This window comes from Sardina pilchardus, chromosome 2 (assembly GCF_963854185.1).
Source record: "Sardina pilchardus chromosome 2, fSarPil1.1, whole genome shotgun sequence".
In the NCBI taxonomy this organism is placed as follows: domain Eukaryota; kingdom Metazoa; phylum Chordata; class Actinopteri; order Clupeiformes; family Clupeidae; genus Sardina; species Sardina pilchardus.
The window spans coordinates 22577136-22603484 of NC_084995.1; the positions used below are offsets into that span (position 1 = coordinate 22577136).

Below are 26349 nucleotides of genomic sequence, written 5' to 3' on the forward strand. Positions count from 1 at the left end.
CATGTTGAAGGCATGGACATGGACAATAGACAGCCACTATATGCATATATTAGTCATGTAGTTTAGTGTTTAAAATTGTTTTTATCATGTCATTTTGCCAGCTATGACTCAAATGTTTTGAAATGTAACAGGTAAGCTTTTTTGAGATACACTTTCAGCAGTTTTGTACTTTGTTGGTCTGAATATAATTGCAAATCAAGCCTACAGTATGAACTAACTCCTGACATAGCCTAATTGCACACAGACACAAGGCTACAGATCTGTAGATTATTATTCGAATAAAAACTAGTAATATATTGGCAAAGCAAACAAACGTTTGTGATGCTGTGTAGTCTAAGAAAAGCAATAAAATATCAAAATCTGGTCTAATCTGGTGTGTATTCTGAGACCTGTTGCTGAGTTTGCTGATAACTGTGGTAACTTTCCATGTTCTCTGTTCGGTTCAAATTTCATGACTATCTTGCAAAGGCCTGTGTCATGTTAATTACAGGGCTCGCACGACAGGTACGGGGAACGACCGTCCATTGACGTCACGCAGGGGATCACAGTCCGCCTGAAGCGCTAGGGCTTCCCCAGGACTAGTACTGTTGCTAGGCACCGGAGTCCCGATGCTGAAACAAACAAGGAGATCCCCTTTGTGGCGCACCTCGCAGCGACCCTTTGGAATGCCACGCGGTAGGTCAGAGCACCCTGAATCTGTGTCAAAAGTCCCACGCTTACGTGCGAGTAAATGCCATACAGTTATTAAACATTATTGCACCTGCTTCCGGTGGAATATCCTATCGACACAAAGGTGCCACGTTGATAATAGTGTCGCCTGTGAATGAACAATAACGAGAATTTTCATGTCTAAGTGAAACCATCCTGCTCTGTAGTCTCCATGCGTGATTTGCCGAGAGATCATTGCAAATGCAACAAACGCATCGTCATCATAAATAATTTAGCCTACGACATCATGATATGAAGTGATAGCCTACATAAACGATTAAAAGGTTTCAGAATGCGTGGAATACTTGGCTAGGTTGTTCAAGATTGTTTCCTTGCCAAGTGGTGTAAAAGAGTTAGGCTACCTGTAAAACAACTGACAAGAGGACAGGATTTTTTGTTCTGTTTTTGTTTCCGCCTTGGGTAGGCTAACTACACCGTGTGAAAATACTTTTACAACAAAATAATTACAATGACACATGCGAAAAAAAATTGTTCGCATGTTCGTGTGATATTTTGGAATGCAACGATTTGCTTTGACGCACCTTAACACTCGCCCACGCACCGTCTGGCAGGTGATAAACTTGCAGGTAAGTAGGATGGGCTGTGTTTCGGAAATTTGAGGCGCCAAAATAGTAGTCATAGCAACTGTAAGGAGCGCTTTGTGAAAAGTGTGGTGAGAGCAGGAAGGTAGGCTAAGGTAGCCAAGGTAATGTAATATTTTGAACCGCATGTTTTTGTTTTGCTTCAAGTACTTCAAGTACAAGTATTCATATATTGCCTCATAAACCACAAGATGAGACAGGCTAAAGAACCTCAATCTATAAGTGCATGTATTTTCTCACATAGCCTACCTAGGCCTACAGCAAGCAAGGCAGGGACATCAGCAGGGTTGTAGTGGAGGCTAAACGCAAGGAAACGTTTATCCTCTGAAATGTCATAAATAGAGTTTGTCCATCACTCAAAAGTTGATTCACTTATTGCAACTTCTAACATCAAAAATCACTCTGTATTATCCACATTCACAAGATGTAGGTTACACTCATCAACATTCTAAGAAGCATTAAATACCACTAGTAATGTTATGAACATTAGACAATAACCTCCACCATCATCAAACATGCTCTGAATGGCTTTAAAAAAAAAAAAAAACTCAGAATGCAGAATTCATAGTTTACCCACCTCTAATTTTACACCTACACTGCTGGACGTCAGTGGCCCTTAGTGTATTTTTCCAGACACTAATCAGGACCTTGATCTGAAAGCCCAGTCAATCATGATAACAGTTACACAGAAAACATACATTTAAACCTGTCAATCAAAATGTCTGACAAAATGCACGGAATGAAGACTGCGTGGGCTGTGCATGTTTTTTTTTTTAACGGCGGTTCAAAGGAGGCCAAAGGGCTGCTCTTTTAGCAAACCAAAGTGAACATTAAGGTAAGGAAGAATGCAAATAAATAAGCAAAAGAAATGGCCTCCTGAGGCCCGGTTCTCACTGCTCCGTGGCTCCGAGAGGTTCCAGGAAACCCTGCGGTGAGAGAGCGGCTCACGGGCCTAAAGTGAGAGCCATGACCTCACTCCAGTCCAGGGTCTGGCGGCGTGGGAACAATGGCTGCTCTATGCGCAGCCGAACGTCCCCCGCCGTAATGGCCGGAGGGAGGCCGCTGGGGTGAGATGGCGTAGCGCTGGTCCGATGCCTGAGTCACTTCCTCCCGCGCATTCCTCCCGCTTTAGCCAGCGTCGGATGAAACCGGCAGGTGACATCAGAGGCCCAGTAGCCCACATAACACCACAGTGGGAGTTTAAAATCAAGTAAAGAAAATTAAAAAAAAAAAAAACAGCACCAAACTCTTTTACTGACTCAAAATATCTCCTGGAAATGTGTGTGGACATTCAATCTTGTTTGTCATGGAGCAGTGTTAAAGATTTCTCTGAAAGGGGACGGCAAGCTTAAAAGGGGCCTAGAGCAGGTGCACGGAGGTGAACTTTTGTTAAGTCTCTTATAACACAACCACAACAAAAGGTTTCATAATGAAGTTTGATAGGGAGTTGGGGATAAAAGAGTCATCCGCCATCAGGAAAGTGTTCTGCCACAGGCTTCCTGTTTGACCGGCCAGAACTAATAAACGCAGTTGCCCTTCCGAACCTCTGAGGTCCACAGAGGCAGTGCCAAACAGGAGCCAATACCACCAGCCACATGATCAGAGGGGGCAACACTCACACAGCTGTTTGGGTATAGGCCTATTACCAAGATCCGTCTGGTTAGAATCTGCCTACAATTTCCATTTAGAAAGTGCTTTTTAAAACATGGCTCTTGCAACAGCCAACGGCCATGAACAAAGCTGACACAGCAGAGACAGAAAGAGTTGTTTTCAAAAGAGGTACTTTATATGATTTCCAGAGTAAAGACAGAGCCACTGTTTGGGAGATGTGGGAGGAAGTTGATAGGAATTTAACCGACAGCATTGTACCCTAAAACTTCCGCTCATGGCCATCTTTAAAAAGGGGAGTTAGATCATGGCAACGCAGCAAACTTCATTGTAATTGTTTTTTGGCTTACTAAGGGTCATTTCATAGAACATATATATATATATAAAAAAAAATACAACTTTTTATCCATGGTCAAAACACCATGAAATGGCATCAAACATTACATGCAGGTCTACTGATGGGAGTGAAAGATTAAGTGCTAGCTTAAGCAAAGCGATAACCTGCTTCGACATGGCACAAAGAGCTCTACGGCAAACGAACATCGGACTAACAGCGCTCTAAGTGTAGACAGTCATGACGTCTCTCTCGCTGTAAACTGAAGGCTAAAACAGCAACAGTGGTTTGAACATTCACCTTCAATACAGTCCTGGCAATACTGAATTGAATATGGACAAGAAAAAAAAAAACAAAACAAAAAAAAACACACACACATACAGAGACACAAAAGAAACAATAAATACTGACACTGTAACTGTTTGTCATGGAATATGGTTGGGGAAAAAATACTGATGACAAAAGAATAATAAAAAAAAAAATACTAAGATTGACCTTTCAATGACACTGCTGATGACGGAGCGTGCGAGTGGATATGACCCGTTGACCTCTCTACGCATCGCTTCTGTGTAACATCTAATCTACTCTCTAAAGGCGGTCATGTTAGTGACTAATATAACGTAACCGAGGTTTTGGCCAAGCTACGTGTGATTTCTTTAACCGTCAAATAGTCCCCCCCTCCCCTCCTTCATACGGACACAATTGGCCTGTTAGTGAGTTTGCGGCGTAGATTAAGATGGGAGTTTTGTTTGTTTGTTTGCTTAAGTAAACCTCTTGTTTTGCATTGATTCTGAAATGAACATGATCTGACTCACACAGAGACATGCTCACCCATACTTTCTCTCTCTCAGTCAAACACACACACACACACACACACACACACACACACAGACAGACAGACACACACACACGCAATAAAGACACTGGTGGTCCGTGGAAAAACGGGGACTGGGGTTTCGCTCTCTCGCTCTCTCTCTCTCTCTCTCTCTCTCTCTCTCTCTCTCTCATTCTGTTTTCGTTGACGGCCCTTGATGATGAATGAGGGACGGTGATCCGCATCTCTCCTCTACTGGGTCCTGAGCTGGTAGTCTGCAGAACAGAAGGAAATGGACTCACTTAATTAAAAGACCCAAACGACAGGAAATCAGGAGGAGAAAAAAAAAACACAAAGAAAATGAAGAAGAACAAGAAAAAGAAGAAAAGAAGCTAATTGTGACAGCTGGGTAGCTCCACCCTGAACAGGGAGAGCGCAAGAAGGGCAGGAACTGCAGGAGAGGATGTACACCAGAGGCGAGCAGGGACACACAGGGCTTACACAACTAGCTAGCCACCGGAAGGACCCATCAAGAGACATTACGCGGAAAGAGACAAATCACTGGAGGGAAAAACCAACGGGGGGTTCACTGTGACTGTAAATATGGCAGATCTTTAACTGTACGCCCTGCCCTGGTCAAATCACACGGTCAGAAGAACCACAACTGGTGTTTCGTCTCACCTGAAAGTTCAGTTCATATGCACTGATAGGAAAAGCAGCACGGCTACATTTGATGCATACACAACGAGCCAATCAATCAGAAACAGAATTTGCTGGTTAATAGCTAATGTCATGTACGTCACTTGTGGAGTCTCTCCCCAAGTCTCCATTCATTCCTCTTGTTTGGTCGAAAACGCAAGACTTTAAGCAGCCTATGAGCGTCAATTTGTCACTAGTCGAGTCCAACACCAATGTGCTGATTAACAGAAACGAGAGGGACGCAAAGGACCAATTAGGCTGGACTGTACAACCCGCGACATCCGTTACATTTTTATTCATGGTCAACGTGGGGCAAGATTTCAGTGTCCCTGCCACTGATGCTGCACCAGCAGCACCACGGGTCCAGAGTAGGAGCTCAGAGAGCGCCCTGTTCCAGACAGCCTTTAGATGATGAGCAATTTCCTCACGCGGCTCGCCCCTGTCCGCTTTCACTTCAGCAACAGTGAGGCCTTTACGAGAAACTTCACACAGTTTCAACATCGCAAGATCAGGAATTGATATTGTTGTCCCATTGCATATTCTGGGGTCGACTTGGATTTGGCAATAAGTCATTGCTCAAACGGTGTTTTGCTGCTCTACTCCGACTCCAATTGACGGTCATGCAGTGGAACGCCTGATCTCTTTCCAAGGAGCCTCTATGAATGCAGGCCCAGGCTACATTCTGCATTGGAGATGTTATGCTTTCCGTAAAACGCTTTCCTAACAACTACAGGTTAAGTGCAGGAATGTTGGCCAGGTGTAGTGGCCCTTTTGTGACACTGCTGATTAATCCACCTGGCTCAAGACTGGCTCATTGCCTGAACAGCATCATGTTTAGGCAAATTATGCATTTCCCAATTCAGGTGCGGGCGCGGCTGAGAAACCCTAGCGACTGACTGTTATCTGGACCCTGCTACAGAAAATAATATTGATTCGCCCCCATATGCTACATTTAACATGCATCTGGATTCATTCATATGCACACACAGTCTACAGAAGGCTTAGAATCTGAATCCTTGCTGTGCTGCTTTTCCAACAAAATGCCATCGATGCTTCTGTTCGGCGTGGAGCATTACGGAGATTGCCATCTTCAAATTGACATTTCATTTCTAAACTACAGCACTTCAACACATTATATTAACAAAACCTTACGGTAGGAAGGAAGCTGAATCACACTAGGACATTCTGCAAATATGTCACAAATGATTATGAAAATAGGGTAGAATTATCATCATTTCAACGGAAATGGTGGGCATTTCCGTCAAACTTAGATTTCTAAATATAGTTGAACTGGTTTAATTTATTTAGCAGAGAAAATGCTCCAGATGTACATCAGACTTAGTGCCAGTCTACCAAACAAAGTGTCCAGATATTCAAGGTCTGTTCTTACCCCCGTTCTGGGTGATGTAGCGCACCCATGGTAAGGCCTGGTAACCACTCTTCTCAATGATCTTCAGGTAACGCACCTGCAACAAGAAAACACACACACAAACAAACATAAGGGTAAATAAAAAAGTCAGAGTACACCTGAACTCAGACAGAGCATGCGAGTCATGGAAAAACTGGAAGAAAAAAAAAGTCAGCCGCAACATCATCATCCAGCCGCAACATCATTGTGAACTGATCGACATTCCACGGCCCATTTAAATGCTATACTTTTCACCACATGGACAGTCGTCCAAAGAGAAGTAGTGGCCTCACATTGTTCTACTGTACAACACAAACAAATTGCAGGACTAAATGCAGATGCGAGCTGGCACAGACTGCTCGGGCCAATCGTACGACAGGAGTTCACTGTCAAGTCAAACCATCTCTCCAGCCGCATTTGTAACACTTTAAATAAACTTCCCACGCCCATGCTTGTTGTCAAGGTCACGCAAGTTCGAGTTTAAGAAAAAAGTTTATTTATAAAAGTCTATTTGCATGCCATGTACATTAAATAAAGGCTTCATGCATCAACGCGCTTTAATACGCAAATCTGTGCGCGCGTGTAGGTTTTTGTGGGTACCACAAAAAAAAAAAAAAAAGCTCGAGTCGGTTTCGGTCAAGCACGTGCCTCGTACTACAACGTTACAACAGCAAGCAGGATCTGGGTAGCGAGGAGCGAGAGTATCGGAGCCTGGGAAAGTTCACGCGCTCTGAGCCGTGAGCAGCTGCAGATGAAGAAGTGGTTAAGATAGGCACGGCGATTGAGGAACTGGCACCTTCTGCCCCTTCCATGACTGTGCTGTCATGCTCATGCCCCCAACCGCCACGCCGTTGCACAACCCAATAGATCGAGTAATTTAAAACTAAACAAAAAAAAAATCATGTTCCCTCAGCAGCTCCTGAAAGTGCCTGTGTGCGCAGTCTCCACTGCATTCCCCAGCACAAACACACACACACACACACACACACACACACACACACACACACACACACACGTCTCTGGAGATGATTTAGCAACAGCGCTGACATGCCAAACACTACACCAATGCTCTTGCCAGTAACTGCATGGAACACCATGACATGCTAGGCTTTGCGTTCAAGCTGTGGGTCCCAGTAAGAGTTAATTAGTATGCGAGTTTATCTTTAAAAAAAAAAAAAAAACGCAGGAGGTGAAATGGATGGCACCACTCCTGAGACATTTTCGGAGAGGAGAGATTTTTCCATGTTAAGAGAACCACTCCTGTCTCAAAGAATGAAAATAGCCGTTCGCAAAACAACATGGCAGCCGAGCAGAGGTCGCTTTTACGCAGGTTAAAAATGATTCGAGACACTGTAAAAACTGGTATTTACAACGAAGGTATGGCAGAACACTCCTTTCCACACACACAGAAAACACACACAGGCACGCACGCACACACACACACACACACTCACTCGCGGAGTGCTGTCTCGCCTCATAGAGCCGCCAGGCGAGCAGGCAGACAGACAGACAGACAGTCAGGAGTCTAAAACTGACTACAGACGCCTTCCATACGCTCGACTCTGACAGCTCTGAACAACGCAGCCAGGATTTATGGGTTGGGATTAAGTGAGGAGTTTGTGTTGAATTTGGAGTGCTGTTGGTCTTTTTATGGCACTTTATAGTTGTGCGTACATGTGGGTGTGGGTGTGTGTGTGTGTGTGTGTGTGTGTGTGTATTCTCTCACTGGCTCCCCAAGAAATCTCTTACTATCGGTCCTTCCCCACCCCCAAAACACACACATCCACCCACCCTCCAAATCATTCACACACACACACACACACACACACACGTGCCCCCAATTCCACCCCAACACACACACATGCTCCCTCAGATTCTCCTGCAGGGTCAGTGTAAACTACATGCTGCTTTTCTGGCAGTGCGGTGTCTCCAGGGAGCCGTAAGGCCCTCTGACCGTCCTGATGGTCGGTGCTGGACACCCTCTCATTACTGCGGTGGTGTGTGTGTGTGTGTGTGTGTGTGTGTGTGTGTGTGTGTGTGTGTGTGTGTGTATGCCCTTGTTCACGGGCCGGTGCACTTCAGGGAAATCTGATGGCGAGACTCTCATAGGCTCTCATAAGTCACGTAGACAATGACTCTGGGTGCTTGGAGGAGAGAGACCCGTGCCAGCAGCTGGCGACCAGCTGGAGCGACTCGGCCCTGCGGCTCCACTGCCATATATCTGTCATTTCGCAAAAACTCCAATCTGATTTGAATTTGATTTGAAGTTTTGCATGACTGTTTGACGTGTACGACATATTTAGCAATCTTGAGTATACACACTCACGCATACACACACACACACACACATGTAATGTAAATGTGAATACTCAATTACAAGTGACTAAAAGAATGGACTTCATCCATCATGGCAGGACGAAAAAAAACAACAAAACAAAAAACACGCTGTTAAACACTGCAAACATGCCTGGTTGTCTGGAGGGTAGCCGCAGTGGCCCAGCTCAGCGCTCCATGAGAGGCTGTGGTCAGCTACACCAGACTGCCAAGCAAGCACCTGATCTGGGGCCAGCCTGGGACTGCCTCCTGTCTCCTGTCATGATGGGGCATTCCCAATTAGAGCTGGCACAATTAATGTGGTGACTTTGACGCCTGGATCAGTGTGCCAGAGGCGGCCGGCGGGAGTGCAATTGCAAGTGTATGTGAGTATGTGTGTGTGTGTGTGTGTGTGTGTGTGTGTGTGTGTGTGTGTGTGTGTGTGTGCGTGTGTGTGTGTGTATGTATGTGGATGTGTGTGTGCATGTGTGTGAGTATTTGTGTGTGGGTGTGCATGTGTGTGTCTCTGTGTGTGTGTGTCTGTGTGGGTGTGCATGTGTATGTCTGTGTGTGTGTGTGTGTGTGCGTCTGAATGTCTGCCTCAGGACCATCAAACCCGTCTGCAGACAGCCCGACCACACACGCATCGGGGGGTGGAAGATTATCAAAAAGCGCCTCGGCGGTTTCGCTCCGGGTTCTTGGCCTCGCCGCTCCGAGACTCGGCTGGTGTGTGTGAAAATGGCTGCCAGTCGCCGCGGCGACAGCGGAGCTAACCTCGGTGAACTCCGGCTCAGGCCTCGCGCTTCTCCCGCCATGCTGCGCTGCGCCAGTAATGACATGGTGAAAAATACGGAAAGTTACGAAAGCCTTATTTTTATTCGGCTTCTCTTTTTTTCTCTCTCTCTTTCTCATTCGAAAACCTCAGCGGTACCTGCCAAAGAGGCACTGTGTGCAGTTGGACGACTCGAGCTCGGTGCACCTGCCTTTCCACTGGCGCAAGGTGGATAGAATGGAGCAGGAGAGCCATGGAAAAACAAACAAACAAACAAACAAACAAACAAACAAACAAACACACACACACACAAACAAATAATCCAAACTAACAAAAAATCCAACATCTTTATCTACAATGTGTCAAAACACGACAGTGTACCGCTGGGGAGTGCGGAAGACAGAATAAAAGAAAAAAGGGAACATACAAAGAGTATGTGGAGTGGTGGTGGGCTGGGGGGGTCAAGAAGAGGAAATCAATTTTAAATGGGTAAATCAGTGTCTTAATCTGATTAAAAGATGACTGACTTTTTCATAACCCTGCCAAAAGTCCGTCTCATTTGCTGGCAGATTGGATTAAAACAGTGGTTTTCTGCCCTTGATTTCCGTGTGGGCAGTTTTAATACAACTTATTACTCCACAAAGGAGGAAATTCTGCGCTCCTCCCTAGCTTAACGCAGGGAGAAAATAAGATCACTTCTGACTAATTATCATTAAAAAACCAATGCAGACCAAGGAGTTCAGCAGGAACGCAGGCACAGAGAGAGAGAGAGAGAGAGAGAGAGAGAGAGAGAGAGAGAGAGAGAGAGAGAGAGAGAGAGAGAGAGAGAGAGAGAGAGAGAGAGAGAGAGAGAGAGAGAGAGAGAGAGAGAGAGCCCTGGTCACACGCTAGGTCTCTGGACACACCGTCTGCTGTGTCCATGTTCCACGGGACAGGTGACATCGGACAGGCTGGATACAACACGGCCTAATTCAGCCCTGGAGCTTTTTATCTTTACTGAGCTTTTATGTGGAAGTTATGCTTAACACACACAGATATGGAGTGATAGAAACACAAGCATACACACCTGCACACACATATGACACACACTAAAAATCACAAGATCATGCTGACTGATGAAAACACTCTCACACACACACTCACATATATGAGTATCCACACTGATAACACATTCATGACCAGGCTAAAACACATACTGTACACACAGTCACACACACACACACACACACACACACACACACACAGAAACAAAGTGACTCAGTCCCAACAAAAACACACACAGTCAGTGTTTTTCTAGGAGGCCTCGGTCAGAAGGTCCAGTGGATTAGGCAGTCAGCTATCCGTCACCACGGATACATTCTCTGCTGTCTTTCCCACACACACACACACACCACTTGGAAACTATGAGCCCTACGGCTCAATCTGTGACACATCCAGATGAGGCCGTATGGATTCTGTGCGTGCCTGCAACAGTCACGAGGACACGGAGAGGGAACCACCCAACACAACACAACACAACAAAACACACACACACACGCTCACACTCGCATTCTGCCTGCGCTGACTTCAGTCCCAGACCTGCCAGTGATGTGTGGAACTCTGATTAAGAGAGTCCAACTCTATCTCAGGTCAACTGAGCACGTGTGTGTGTGTGTGTGTGTGTGTGTGTGAGAGACAGAGAGAGAGAGAGACACACACACACAGTGAGAGATAGAGAGAGAGAGAGAGAAGGAGGGAGTATTTGGGGTGAGTATGAGTAAGTGTCAGTGAATGTGTGTGTGTGAGTAAGTGTCAGCGACTGTATGCGTGTGTGTGTGTGAGAGAGTAAGTGTGAGTGAATGTGTGTGTGTGTGTGTGTGTGTGTGTGTGTGTGTGTCTCAGGTGGCGGGAGAGGGGAGGGGTGGGACGGCCAGGATTCCTGCCTCCCAGCGTGAGGCGGGCCGCGGGCCGTAACGTGAGCCCGGCTCCGCTCCTCTCCCACCTGCTCTCCACCAGATGTGGGTCAGAGGGGGGTCATCATTACGCATTCACCGGCCCGTCCAAAACACACAGATCCCTTTACACCGTCCCCGTCCCCGTCCCGCACACGAGAGGAGTGCAGAGCGCACGTACGAAGCAGGACGGCGCACCTGAGGAGTCGACGTGAGGCCGAGTAATCGCAACGGCGCATACGGAACGGAACATATCGATTACGTCTTGATGAATTTAGTATGCTAGAGCTTAATAAGTAGCAGAAAACAGCCTCTGTGGTGGCGAAACGATACTATCGTAAACACTGAACGCTCCGAGTACTTCAACATCTCAACAGCAACACTGGCAAAAGCTGCACGACTATATAGAGGACTTGCTCTGTGGACCATGTTACAATACGGGCAGATTAATCACTCTGCCAGTTGCAATGGCGCCATCTTGTGTTTGAATTGGGTAGCACTCACCCAGCCCTGCACATAACTGCAGCAGAGAGTCAACAAGACAGCCTGTGTTTGTGCAGTCAAAATGATTCCTTTATTTTTCCCACTTTTTTTTTTTTTTTTTTTTTTTTTATAAGAGTCCCACTTTTCTTGTACGGTTTTCTTGTAAACCATCTACACTGTTATCCGCGATTTACGGTTAAGGTCATGGGTTGGGTTTGGTTACGGTGATGAAGGTTCAGTAACCTATTCAAAAACCATTTTACAGACCGAAACTGAATTTCAACAAACCACCTGTAAAAGTCTCTGTATAGGCAGACCACTCAAGTGAAGTGAAGTGTTAACCAAGAGGAGTTCTCCTGCAGCTGTCTAAAGGTGTGGGCACTGGGTGGAGGGTGTGACTGACCTGGATACCGGAGGTGGTGAAGTAGGGGATCTCAAACTTCACGCTGATGGGCGGCTTCCCCTCTTTGTCCTCAGCCTCCACACTGGGCAGCCCAAAGTGAGCCCGCATCAGGTACTCCTTCCCACCCTGAGACACACACACACACACACACACACACACACACACACACACACACACACACACACACACACACACACACACACACACACACACACACACACACACACACACACACACACACACACACACACACACACACACACACACACACACACACACACACACACACACACACACACACACACACAACACACAACACAGCCTTAAGTTCTCGCAAATGACTCCATTACAGAACTCTGCGGTGAGTGCCGACCAAACTTCATGTCCATAGAACACCACAATCATCCCGTGTAGCGGGCGTCTACTCACAGGGAAGGACTTGATGGACCAAACGATCTCACTGTTCTCTGGCACCCACTTCACGCTACCCACTGTGGTCTTGAACTTGGGCGAGTCGGCATCGGTGGGCACGGGAATGTGGATCTCGACATTGTTGGCGGTCGAGCGCCTCTTAAACTGGCTCTTCGCCTGGGTGAGGAGAAAAAGGACACGTGTGAAAAGACAAGCTTTCGATCAAAAACAAATAACCATCCGTCAGAACACAGCACCCTTGCAAAACGTATCCAAAAAATGCGCTGGCATTTTGCTATTTCATGAGAAGAAATAAAAGTGGTTATGTCACTAAAAATACTACCGTAATTTCCCAACTATTATAACTATTAACTCTTATCCCAACTTATACACTGATTTTGCAAAATTTCTTCAGCTATGAGGTTAATACACAAGGACAGTTATTATGGTTTTGTTTCTTTTAACTTGCATAAAACACTGTCCTGCGGCTTATAAACAGGAAATTACTGTAGTGATTTAATGAACACAACAAAAGCATTTGGAATAACTACTGTGGAGCTGAATTTAAATAAAACCATACACGAATAACAAAATCTACACAAGGGAGAGCTGTTGCTGAGCTGGGGTCATTTGGTGCTGCTGAGGTCATTTGATGCTGCTGAGGTCGTACCTTGATCATGTACTCGATTCTGCTGTGGGAGTGTTTCTCAATCACAGACTCAATCCAGATCAGAGGCTTCACCTGCAAATCAGAGAGAGAGAGAGACGGTTCAACCCTCAACCTCAAACATCAATGAAGAGATTGTACGTGGTGAACCACAACACAGACGTCACAGGGCTAAAGCACGATTGCCACCTACTGGCATTGCTTTGACATTACAGGCTTCCGCTCTGATGAACATGGGGACAATTAACACTCCAACCAGAACATGCCGACGTCTCATGCGTGTGCATGCACACAGAACGCTAGGGCATCAAAGCGTGATACGAACACTCACGTGTGTGTTGAGTCGGTACGACATGAGCTCAAACTCGCCGTCGGGCGGGATGAAGGAGATGGTGCGGTCGTTCTCAAAGCGAGACAGACGCACGCACTGGTGGAACTTCACATCCTCAAGCTCCACAGACTTGCTCTTACCACCTGGGCCACATACATGAACACACACACACACACACATATAGGCAGGCAGACAGACAGACAAACAGACACACACAGACAGACACACCATCCTTAAATACCAGCAGAATCACTGCTACTGCTTGGCACCAGATAAATACATACATACAGACCAAACTTTTGTTTATCCGTATGCTGCACACTTTTGCTTCAATACGTATACTATCCTTTCAAACACTTCAACGTCACTGCATTATATCAAGAAAACAAAATAAACGATAAAACTTTTTTTCCATGTAGTCATATTTGTGTTACTCTATATACACTGCATTTAAATGAGATAAGATCTGCCTTGAGCTTATTTATGCCGTCTAACGTCTTGAGGCTTGACATCATACAGAACTGTTCTGTAAGAATGCATTGAAACTAATCTAATGACTACAGCGTGGCAAAGGGACACCGCGGCCATTTTCACTCCGCAAACAGATTAATGTCCACTTAATTAGCCCACTTATCTAAATGGCCTATGCAGTGGCTCTGAATGTGAGGCCGATAGGCCTTTCCCTATCTGGGGCATCTCTGGTGCCGCGGAGGCGAAGAGTGGAACTCACGGCCAGTGTTCTCAAAGAGAACCTTGTCGTTGAGGCCCAGGCGCAGTTCTGGCATGCCGGACAGGAACACGCGCATTTTGATGGAGCCCACGATCTCGCTGCGGAGCACGTTGCCGTTGGCGCTCACCTGCGGAAAAAGAAAACACGTCGGCTGAGAGCTCCCTTCTCCAGCCTCGCGGCCACGGCCTATTTAACGCTAAATAGTCGCGGCAAATAGTGCAGCGTCACAAAACTCTTCAATTGTGGCACAGTGGACGCTTGTGCACGCTGGTTTATGAATACCATTTGTGGTCGTATTTTTCGAGACATTAAAAGGGCATTTTTACGGAGCACAGAAATTACTCAAGTCCGGAACTAGGGGAAAAAAAGCAGCCCAAAATAATCTCAATCTTATATCACATTTAAATTACAGAGGTGCTAAAAATACGAGCAGGGGTAAGTGGTAAGGCTAAATCATATTCAATATTTACATCTGAATCACCCCTTGTTAGTGGCGCTCATGAATCAAGCCATTGTTGAGCTAAATAGCCACAGAGCTAAACATGGAAACAACTAATATTCACAGCAGTCAGCAGAGCCCATGGAGTTTACTCCTGAAATGACTGTTGTTTCCACACACACTCCCAAGCACACACACACACACACACACGCGCACATATTCAGAGACACAAACACAAAGAAACAGTCTGAGGAACAGGAAAGGTGCCATCCAAGAAAAGCAGAAGGGCTTTCTAAAAACGGTCTTCCTACCAGCAGGTTGACCGACTCGATGACGTCCAGGAACACCTCGTTCTTCCTGTACTTGATGCCCTCTGACCTCCAGGAGACGGCGTTGGTGACCGTGGCGGGGGGGCGGGGAGCCCCCGTGTCCAGCTTGTGGCCCTCCTGAGTGATGTATCTAAACACACACACACACACACACACACACACACAGAAACATAGACACAAACACACACAAACCCACATACACACAGTCAGCGAGAAACACAAGAAAGAGAGAGCTAGACTGTTGGCCAAAAGACTTGGCATACAGAGACACAACTCTTCACTTCTTCTGAACCCCTCTCCACTGGAAGGGGGATGTTTGGAACAAGAGGAAGTACAGCAGGAAGCCCAGCACCACTCACGCTACAATCAGTCAGTACACATAAGCAGTCACAAACATTAAACAGGATAGCCAGTCAGTGGTAACTGTTGACTCATGGGAAGTGCACAAATGTGTAGACGAGCTAATCTCTCACTGTGCACCTGATTTGCTAGAGCAGGTACTATGTTTCTTTACTGAGAATCGTCTCCGTGTATTATCTGAATAGACTACAATAGACTACAAACTCAACCATGATTGCTTGCTATTCCACTGAATAAAAACTGCCACAGTATTTTGGCAGAATCGGTATGTTTTTAATGCAATCCATCAAAGAATTCACTTAGTAGCCACAGTGTCTCAGTCACTTTCAAAGAGCTTTCACTCCTTCCTCTGTCCCTTGGAGTACAAAGAATCAGTAGACTGGCTGTTTCTCAAAGTCAAGGTTGGATCCTTCAAGGCTGCTATTTGAAGGATGCTACATCATAAAGTCCCACCAAAGTACTGTTCCAATGTCAAGCACCCATTAAATTCTACCATGGCTGAAGGCCTTCATTCTGATTAATTTTCAAGGATGCATGTGTATATGGGAGCGGGTAGGAGGCGTGATGTTCAATAATGCACACCTGCAGCTTCCAGCACACTCACTAGTCTGTTCCATTGTGTTTTCCGAAGGCTAAGAAGGAGCCTTGCCTCGTCTTTGAAGGATTTGTCTCGGCAGGACTCCGTTCTACCCAGCATGAATCTTTGAGGCTCCTCGACTTTGAGAAACAGCCTACTAGTATGCTTGACCTTATGGGTCAAAGTACAGCAGCAGAGCCCAAGGCTCCCTGTGGTGGTAAGTCTGAATGTGACACGGCCACTCACTCCTGCAGGATTTTGCTGTCTGTGGTCTGCGGGTAGCCAAAGTCCATGAGCTCGTCCAGCAGCTCGTAGATGATGACAAAGTTGTCCCTGATGCTCTCCTCCTCCAGCTCCTTGAAGTACTCCGAGAACACCTGAACAATGAACAAGACCCAACAACAACAGCATGAGGAGGGAGCAAGCACTTCCCAGAGGTCAAAGGTCAGGCCAGAGGTCGGAGGGCACCGGCCAGTAACTGGTGGCACCGCTGATATGTGCTTTAACCTGTTAAACATTTTCAATTTCACTTCATCAATCAGATAAACTTCATCGGTTGACCAGAGCTCATTTGGAGATCAGATCAATCATACAATGCTCATGATGGGTGTACACCATTAGTATGTAGTAGGCTGTGAACACATCACCAAACAGATTTGTCATAGATGACCATGCAGCAAGAACAACTGTAACTGATTTTTCAGATCCCTCCTCCCCCCACCCTCTACCCACGCATGTGCCCTTGTTGGAGGCAGCTTGCCCTGCACTTTGAGATGCACTGGATTATGCAAAAGCACACCGTGTGTCGTTCAGACGTCTGTCAGAAAAACATTAACTGATGATCTGGCTGCGATGAGAAATCATTGTTTGAGATGATGGACATACCTGCACAATCTTGTAGAGGAAGGAGAAGACCAGTGAAACACAAGCATTCTTCTTCGATGTAGCAACAACTGGAGACAAGACTGGTCAAGGAGAATCAGCTGTACAGTAGGAACAAGGACACTAGACGCAACATTGTCCACACAAAGATGCTCACCACAGCAAGCTCTACTGTATAAAACCAGCAATACAAACACCTCCGGTTGTTTCTACACACAGCATTACACAGTTCACCTGATTATTGGATGGATTGTGTGTGTTTCTTTCTGTGTGTGTGTGTGTGTGTGTGTGTGTGTGTGTGTGTGTGTGTGTGTGTGTGTGGTATAGAAGCGAGGTTGGTGGTGGTAGAGAAGCTGTTCAAAGAAAACAAGGGTCAAACTCAAACAAAACTCCTCGGTGACCACCGATGGCCATATATGGGTGGGCCATACAGTATGTGGGTGGGGCCAGTGGCCAGGCGTGAGGCGAGGGTTAGGATACGGTAGAGGTTGTTGTGCTTGATCCACATGAAACGCACTGCTCCGTGGGCCAGGATGGGCGAGAGCGTGCCCTCCTCCTCCTTATCCATCAGCAGGGTCATGAAGTGCTCGATCTCAGACATGTCCACATCGCCGCGGTAGTTACGGCAGATCAGCACCTGCACACAGGAACAAGGCCGCTGCTTTAGAACTGTGAGGATTAGAACCCTTTAGTTAGGGCAGATCAGCACCTGCACACAGGAACAAGGCAGCGGCTTTAGAACTGTGAGGATTAGAACCCTTTAGTTAGGGCAGATCAGCACCTGCACACAGGAACAAGGCCGCTGCTTTAGAACTGTGAGGATTAGAACCCTTTAGTTAGGGCAGATCAGCACCTGCACACAGGAACAAGCCAGCGGCTTTAGAACTGTGAGGAATAGAATGCTTTAGTTACGGCAGATCAGCACCTGCACACAGGAACAAGGCCGCTGCTTTAGAACTACGAGGAATAGAACCCTTTAGTTACGGCAGTGATGTTGGGAAACTCCTCCTGAGTCCTGACAAACCATACAAACAACCTTTAATGGTCAAGCCATACTGAGAAGAACATGTTTGTCTTTCATCCTACAAAGGTTGGTCAGGCTAGCAATTTACTATTTTTAAGTCATTATCCCAAAATATGGCTTTCAAGATAAGCCATTTTGAGAATGTAATATGCATTAGAATAGCATGAGTCGGAGTTATTAAAAATAAACCAGCGCACAAAGCGTCATTGGATTAAGCGGACAAGACAGGTAGCGTCAGGTACAGTAGCTTACAATGAAAGTCCCACATTTTGCGCCAAGGTGCAGCCTAAAACAGGTACACCACTGAAGCATTCAATATGCTGCAACAATTAGTTTCCACAATAGAACAGGTGTAGCCAGTTGAATAGAATCAACCAGTTCATAGTCATCATGACCAACCGAGGGCAAACAAACTTGAAACCATTGGAATAGCGTGTGTCAATAGAACTGGCTAGACCTGACGTGGTGGCAGTGGGAAAGTAGACCTGTCTTCTAAAACTACTTTCATGCTGTGTGAATGGAACCCTTCAGTTACGTGCCTGGTCTAGCCTGCCTGTAACTTATAGGCTGTGGCTAGTAAGGAGCAGTGTCCAAGGGCTTTGCTAATAGCACTGAGATTGGGCAGTGTCATGGAATGCGCATCAACCAAGCAATCAACCCATCAAATCGGGGGGGAAGATTTCATTAAGTGACTGCTAAAAACATAACAATGACGTAAACACTGTTTTCAATGCAATTAGAATTTACAATGGCTGATTGGCATTACAATGGCTGACTGGTGTGCTTTTCAGTGGCCAACATGTCCTACTTGCGGTGTTAGTCAGTTAGTTTGGCTTACAGTACGTGTGATATAGGCTGTTAAGGAAACAAAATGTATGCCACCAACCCACCATGTCATGAATGTTGTTCACATAATTGAAGATGGCAGATAAAAATGCAGATGTTGCATTTGAATCCCTTAAAGACATTCTATGTGTATTCAGACCAGTGCATCATGATGACCAGGTTTAGCAATGACTAAAATCTGAGGCGGTGCAGTAACAATTTTCCTGGATTCTGTCTGATTTGATACTGAATGCTAGCCTGGGTGTTCCCATCCTGCCTTGCACGGTGATTTCATTCACGCTGCTAAGGCAGTCTGGAAACTAACACCCAAATTTTCGCCTGATGTTGGTGACCAATCACAGAACAGGGGAGAAAGCAAGACCATGATGGGCTATGCACAGACACATTTGATATCCGTGGCGCCCAATGAACGGATCTGGGCATTTTTTTCAAATACGAGAAAATGAACGTCTGGTTGCCAGACCACGTCTCATTTGAGATGTGGTAGGCGCTAGCCAGGCTAACTGAATGCCCCAAGAGCATAAAATCCTCAGCTAAGAATGCACAGCTTAACAGCTTAGTCACGAGACAAGCCTATGGAGCCAGTTTCTCATGCACCCCGCATCACTACTGCACAGTCCAGTCATGCACCCTACTAAAAGATAGCCTAGCTCATTTGTCGATCAGACATCCTCAGGACATCAACATAGTATCCTGACCCTGAGTAATGCATTCTCTATTAGACATACACGGACAAATGATATGTCACTGATCTCAGCTCAGCCTTAATATTTGACATCTTAGGCTACATTATGTTCTGTCAAAAGAAGCCACTAACCTTGACCCACTTTTCTGACTACTAGGCAAGGCGATTATTCAAGAATCCACTCTAAAAGCAGACATGCTCGAGCAATACTGCTTGTCTTAAAATGGACTACATGCCACAGAAGGCTCTTCAGCTAGGACATTGTTTTTTCCCAGTGCCAGTAACTGTATCTTCTGTTATAATCTGCTCCTTCCGTGCTCACTCTGACACTTAATATCTTGTTTATGCCCAGAAGAGCAACTCTTTATTCATAAATACACTCATAAATCCTTCAGCGTTTTAACATGCTCATTCACTAGGTATAACACCCAACCGGGTCTGTGTAAACAGGTACACTGAAACAATGCAGGTGATGGCCCATGGGAAATGTTTGTGCTGGCTGAAAAGCCATCAAGGAAGTGTGTGGCATATGCAATTACTATGAGCACATTTTTAAGTGTGTGTACCATGAAACAACGCTTTTTCTGATTGCGGAGTTCCCAAAACCAAACACATCTTTCTCCCAGCCCTTTGACTGTGATAAAGCATCAAGGTCAGCCTGGCATCATTAGGAAAATAATACAATGACACTACAAATGGACATACAAATTTTAGCAATGACATTGAGAATACATTGCTCACTTAATAGAGTAAACGAGTTATTTTTAGCACTGGACACAAAAACAAAAACAGTAAAATCAATGTTTTATATTGCATTTTCTATCAAACTCAAAATCCAGGTTGTAAGTGAGTTTGGCTAATTCTGCATGCCATGCAGCCCCTTGACCTCTCTCTCCAGGCCATAGCCTTTGCTCCCGCCACTCATACACGGTTGTAACCATTACACCCACTGCCCATTACAATGAGAGGAATGGATTATTGCACTTGAAGCACAATATATCCCTAAAAAGAGTATTGTCTACCTTATGGCTACATACCTGCCTTACCTGTGTGTGCAATTTAGGATGTGAACTCGGATTTATATGTAAGTTGGGAAACGTGTTGTCTTCACAATGTTTTGTTTCCCTGCCTAAGAGGTGGATTTATGGACAAATGTAATTGCAATATCTTGGGTTTGAGATACATAAGCAGTAATTAAAGATGGATCAAATACTGACCCTGGGTGTCTGAAGGATAAGTAGGTTGTTGGACACAACACGGAAGTAGATATTTGTGAATATCAAATATCAGGTCAATCAGACATCAATAAACACACATCTTCCAAACACAGACACGAATGCTCATGCATCATCTGAGCATCAGGTGTGCAAAATCTGGCCTGATCACTGTAGGCTCACGTTTTATAAATGTTTTCTTTATTACGAGAACTAGACGCCCTCAATGAAAAAAACAGGCTTTTCAGGCTATAGTTACTTTGATCAAGTAATCTATATTATGATTATCATTGCAGCGCGTGTTATTCAGCCTCTTTCTAGCAGGTGCACCAACTATGGAGCATCATGACAGCTAGCTGGCTATCTAGCTAGCAGCTGCTTACTAGATACAAGTGATAGCAAATGCAACTCACTTCCAATTACAAGTGACAAATGACAAGTCAATTCGGTATATACGGGGTTATCTTGTAGTCCAGTCAATACTAACGTATTAACATCCTGGCTACAACAAACAAGCTAAATGTAGCCAATCTAGCTTACGTTGGCAGGTTGGCTGACGTTGGCAGAGTCAACACAACGCTAGCCAGCAACCTACCTAGCATGCTAATGTATGTCAACGTCAGCTATCTCACTTCTCGTTACCTACCTACGTTAGCTAACTTAGCACCACCGCATCAAACCATCTCTTGGATGAACAAATGTCAGAACACAGATATATGCGTGTTTAAATGGATAAACATGCAACATTGTCTTTTTTTAAATGATAAACCATGCAAGTCAAATACACCATTGCTGCAACTGGCGGACCAGAGCGCGAATACATTACGGACGGCTATCTATCGTAAATGCAGGATTTAGCTGCTTAGCTTAGCGATATACTACTAGCTTCTTGTCAACGTCCCGTTATCTTACCTTGCCTTTGAGATCTAACACATATACGGCACTTGCCGACATCTCGGGCGTCTTCGTTCGCTTCTTAACGAAGCGATTATAGTAACCTTGTTAAATGGTATCTTGTTTTTAAATACCAAATATCTCGCTAAATTGGACCATCGAAGTGTCTCAAATATTTTTAAATCCCGTTTTTTCTCAATGAGGAAAGAGATGCAACCGGTTTTCTTCAGCTGACATTGCGTGTATTCCAACCAAAAGACTCGATACCGCCGTCAATCGTTTTGGAATGAAAAGTGCATGTAAACCATGTAAACCAAGGGCTACACTCTCCAGATCCAGGGCCCCTTGATCAAAGAAAGACGCATTCTTTTATCATTCTTATTTTGGGAAATGTAGGAAATATTTTGGCAGAGGGACATCCCACAATATCGTATGATATTGTGTTGCTTAAACCAATCTAGCAATAAATTGTAGGGTGTGCTACTTTGTTATGATATGCTAAACTTTTCAAGTGAATTGTTGGAAGACTCATTTTTTTTTTGTCATTCTTATTTGGGGAAATTTGGAATCCATTTGATGGATGCCCGCCAAGACAAGGGGTCATGGACCAGATTGGCTTGTTGATCTGCCTTGGTGTCATATAATGAGTGGGCCTTTAGGCTACTGTATGACAGGCTATTAGGCTACTAGTGAAGCTTAAACTGAGTGAAAAATATGTGAAAAAAACTAGGCCTATAGGCTACCATTCAATTATACCAGCAAATGCAGTCTGTCACACCCAGAATCATTCGGCCCTGGTTTCACCATAATGGCTTTTAGGCTAAGGGTCTTAAGATTTCAGATTTTAACTGGACTTGTCTTGATAGGCCCACTGGGGAGATTGATTTAATTGATTACTGTAATGGTGCAGTTTAGGTGGCTACACACAGAGCCAAATGCACATGAAGTGAAGTGTAGTTTTTTCTCTAACCACAAGATGTCCTCACTACACTTTTACTTTGACCACATTCACTTCACCACATGCTGAGGAATTAATCTCTTAAACATTCTCCTGTGTTGAACATTTCATGGCGATTATCTTTAGGTAGCACACAGGCACACAAATCATCGTACACATGTCTATGTGTAATTATGATCGTCATTGTGTCTACTAGTGAAAGTCAAATGTCAGATCAAGTGTGGTGTGGTGTGGTGTGGTGTGGTGTGTGTGTGTGTGTGTGTGTGTGTGTGTGTGTGTGTGTGTGTGTGTGTGTGTGTGTGTGTGTGTGTGTGTGTGTGGGTGGGTGTGTGTGTGTGTGTGTGTGTGTGTGTGTGTGTGTGTGTGTGTGTGTGTGTGTAGCATATCAGAAGCATGCATGTATATCTCTGCATGAGTATGTTTGACTTGCCAAATGAAAACACATAGCTTCTCATGTGTCATTCTATCTCCATGGCCCCGTGCCTGTGTGTTGGGAGCTGAAAGAGGACCTGGGCAGCGTCCTGAGGTCGAGATACCACAGTTTATAAGCCCTCTGCTTTTCCTCTGACGTCAAGGGTATATTTTGAGCGTCATTGACCATACCAAAACTCCGTTTTCCAAAATAGACAACAAACTCATCCCATATAACAAGGAAATGCTAAATGCATGATATATGCTGTTGTATGTATTTATCCAATGTACAGATTTGTATTTAGTTGACTTGGTCAGCCAAAGTAATTACAAATGATCATTTTCTATTCAGAGGAAGCAAGAACGTGCTGGGCTTCTTGAGATGAATATCTGGGGAAAGGGGACAATTTGTGAGATAAAAATGTTACAAAGCAAAAACGAAATAATTCATATTATCCAATGGCTACCCTGGTGAGCTGGCAGACATCTTCCAGTGTTTGTCCAGGCATGCATGGTTCTGTCTGTAACAGTGCAGTGTTTCTGCAATATCTCCCAAGTGGCTTGATTGTCAAACCTTGCACAATTAAGACTACATGTTCTGATTATACACTCATGGCTGTGGGGTCAAAGGTCAAGGTCAGATGTAATCGGTCCAAACGGTTTGTGTTGAGCCCATTCCCATGCATGCCTTTTATCATGTTTTTTTTTTTTATGAACAATTCATTCTAGTGTTAGAATAATATGATTTAGTTAACATTATGTCCTAACAGAATGTCACTAACTCTGAAACGCTGAAACTTTGGGAACCAGCCCAGAGTAGCAACAATGTATGCACAGGCCCTATAGGCCAGTGACTGATAACAGCGAAGTATAAAACCTTAGCTGTAACTGTGAGCTGGAGGAACGCCTTCCCCAGCAGCCCATTGTGATTGCTGTACTCTCTGTCTTACAACCAGTAAACCGTCTTTCTTAACACAATCCTTGTGTCCGTCTCTCTCCCTGAACCAACACGCTGAAGAAAAGCATTTTCTTCTGACACTAGCATGGTCATTAACACTCTTCTTGCTACCTCACATATCAAAGTTGGATGGGGGGAGTATTGATCAGAGCTGCACTGATAAGTTGTTTATATACAGATGTTCTTATTTATGCTTCTTAATATGAGTACGTTTCCGGAATTATGGCTGGATAGAAGAATTGGCTACACTTTACTTGAAGGTATCTACATAACAGTGACATTGAACAACCCTAACCATAACCATAACCATAACCATAACCCTAACCTGGGAACCGCCAACAAACTCTAATCCTTACCCTAACACTAACTTGTCATGACAAAAACCAAATTACACTTAATGACAGTGTTATGTCATAAATGTTTCTGACTTGCTTCTAATGTTTATGACATGTTCACGACGGTGTCATGTCACTCCTATGTAGATAGGCTACTTTCAAGTTAAGTGTGACCGACAGAATGCAGCTCAAAGTGCTTTACATTTGGAACGTGCAACACAATAATGAAAAGAATCAGTCAACTCTTTTCGCTGCTGTGGCAGCTTATGATCTGATCAGCAACATATCAGAAATTACTACTTTCCGTCCTTGTACTTGGCTTAGCATGTCTGTGTGTGACTGAGATAAGGGGTGGATGTTATGGCGCTGTAGTGGTTCACTGTCTGCATCCCCTCTGTCAGTACCTATCTGCTCTGGATTAGAAGGTCACTAATCAGGGTCTGGTTCAGTGTGGTCCACATCACATGGGGTGACCAACGGCATCTCCTGTCAGCCCGGAAGGATACTGAAACCCCAACAATTGTCCTGTTTATTAGAGCAGCCGATGGGTCTAATTCTCCCTTGATGTGCATCATTGTCAATCAAACTGTTCCTGATTTTTGCCTGATGGGGTCATCTTTCATCTGTGGTTTTGAAATTCAAAATCAATGGATGCAATCAATCTCAAAATGCATGAGTAAATATCCAGGGGGGAAATACTCATATGATATATCCTCGACACCAAGGGGTCTGGTGGTGTTTTGTTTATATGTTTATATTAACACCAAAATAAGAATAAACTTATGGCGAAAACAATTAACTAAAAAAGCATGTTTTCAAAGTGAGATAAAAAAGAATACAGCGCTAAAACGGTAGAAAAACATCCACAACATCTGACTGAAAATCATTTATTCATTATTCTCCATTATAAAGGCAGTCATTTGGTTAACTTAGAATGTACTTTGTAGGCGAGCCACACGTCATCTAAGGACACATGTCACTAACTCATATCCTTTCAACATTTTCTGTCTAGACCTTGAACTTGCAGTGAACTAAGCCAGCAGTCACTGGGAAATACTGTATGGTGAAATTTTGGTTTAATTGTGAAATCCAGTAGGTATAATGAGTGTGGAAGATGAGATGGCCATGTAAATGTTTGCACACAGTTTCCCCTCAATGCTGAAATAAACTTTCAAAACATTGACTTTATCGCCATGGTCCTGCTACAAGTGTTGGTGTGTGTGTAAAGAATATACTTTGGAATGAAAGAGTAAACACGACTACGACAGAGAGGTGTATATGACATGCGCAATGACAGTCCATTCACATTGACAGTGTGTAAATACACAGTACCATGCGGGATGTTGGCTAAAAGCCCAGGCAAGCCATCAATAGCCAAAAGCTAGAGAGCAGGGACAAAATTAGCCCCGGCTTGTAAGGCTGTGTTTTCAAATAGAGACAACAGCTTTGTTTGAAAATCATTTGTACAATGACACTGCAGATGACCCATACTGATTGCTGTTAATGCTTGGCTTCATTTTGGATGGCAGCAGTCCCACAATGAAGGCATTGAGGGCAAAACAGATTCTTTCAATATGCTGGCCTAGTTTTCAAGCAGCTGGCCAAGGAAAAAAACAAAGGTCATATCAATGGTGGATGACGCTCTTGACGTTCCTCAACTTCAACAAAAAGGCTATCAAAGCTTAACCCCTATGCCTGCCACTAGAGCCTCACAGTCAAAGCAAATGGGTCATTTCTCTCAGCTCACTGAGCAGAAACGTGTAAACATACACAGACACGGCGGTGAAACCATTCCACTGACAAGGATCCAAGAGCACGTTTCACCTTCATGGTCATGTGACTGGCCAAACGTGTGACAAGGTAGTAGGGTGAACAAGTGCGCTATGTTAACTTTAAAATTTAATGTTTCCTTTAATAGAGACAGTGTTTGGCTACAGTAACCATGGGGACCCTTACCTTTTGGTGCCCTACATTGGGAGAACGAGTCCTATTGAGGCCCTGGAACATAGCAACATCAGCTCTGTGCAGCAGGGCACAGTGACGGGTGCCCTCTCTCCCATGCCCAGCTCTGCACCGCACGCTGTGCCACCATGACCTCTGTGCACCGTTGGTCACTGGTACAGCAGCGTCTGCTAAATCATCTTCCGTGGCTTGTCCTCTCTGGTCTAGTTCTCGACGTATGGCCCAGTTACGAGAACATTGCGTGACTGAGCAAATGCTCTC

General features: G+C 44.8%; 1 protein-coding gene across 2 annotated transcripts; it reads right to left on the reverse strand.

Moving 5' to 3' along the window:
- Positions 1 to 3074: 3074 nt before the first annotated feature.
- On the reverse strand, positions 3075 to 26193 carry ap1m1 (adaptor related protein complex 1 subunit mu 1). Of its 2 annotated transcripts, none has more exons than XM_062522092.1 (12): positions 26083 to 26193; positions 17282 to 17438; positions 16805 to 16872; positions 16166 to 16296; positions 14965 to 15112; positions 14215 to 14341; positions 13485 to 13627; positions 13157 to 13228; positions 12505 to 12663; positions 12076 to 12201; positions 6156 to 6231; positions 3075 to 4341 (listed from the first exon to the last, which is right to left on the reverse strand). In XM_062522092.1, the coding sequence occupies exons 1-12, from the start codon at positions 26131 to 26133 to the stop codon at positions 4319 to 4321; spliced, it is 1281 nt and encodes a 426-aa protein (XP_062378076.1). In that variant the 5' UTR covers positions 26134 to 26193; the 3' UTR covers positions 3075 to 4318. The 2 variants fall into 2 exon arrangements, with proteins under 2 accessions (XP_062378076.1, XP_062378084.1); XM_062522100.1 differs by lacking the exon at positions 26083 to 26193 and adding an exon at positions 21483 to 21688.
- Positions 26194 to 26349: the final 156 nt, after the last annotated feature.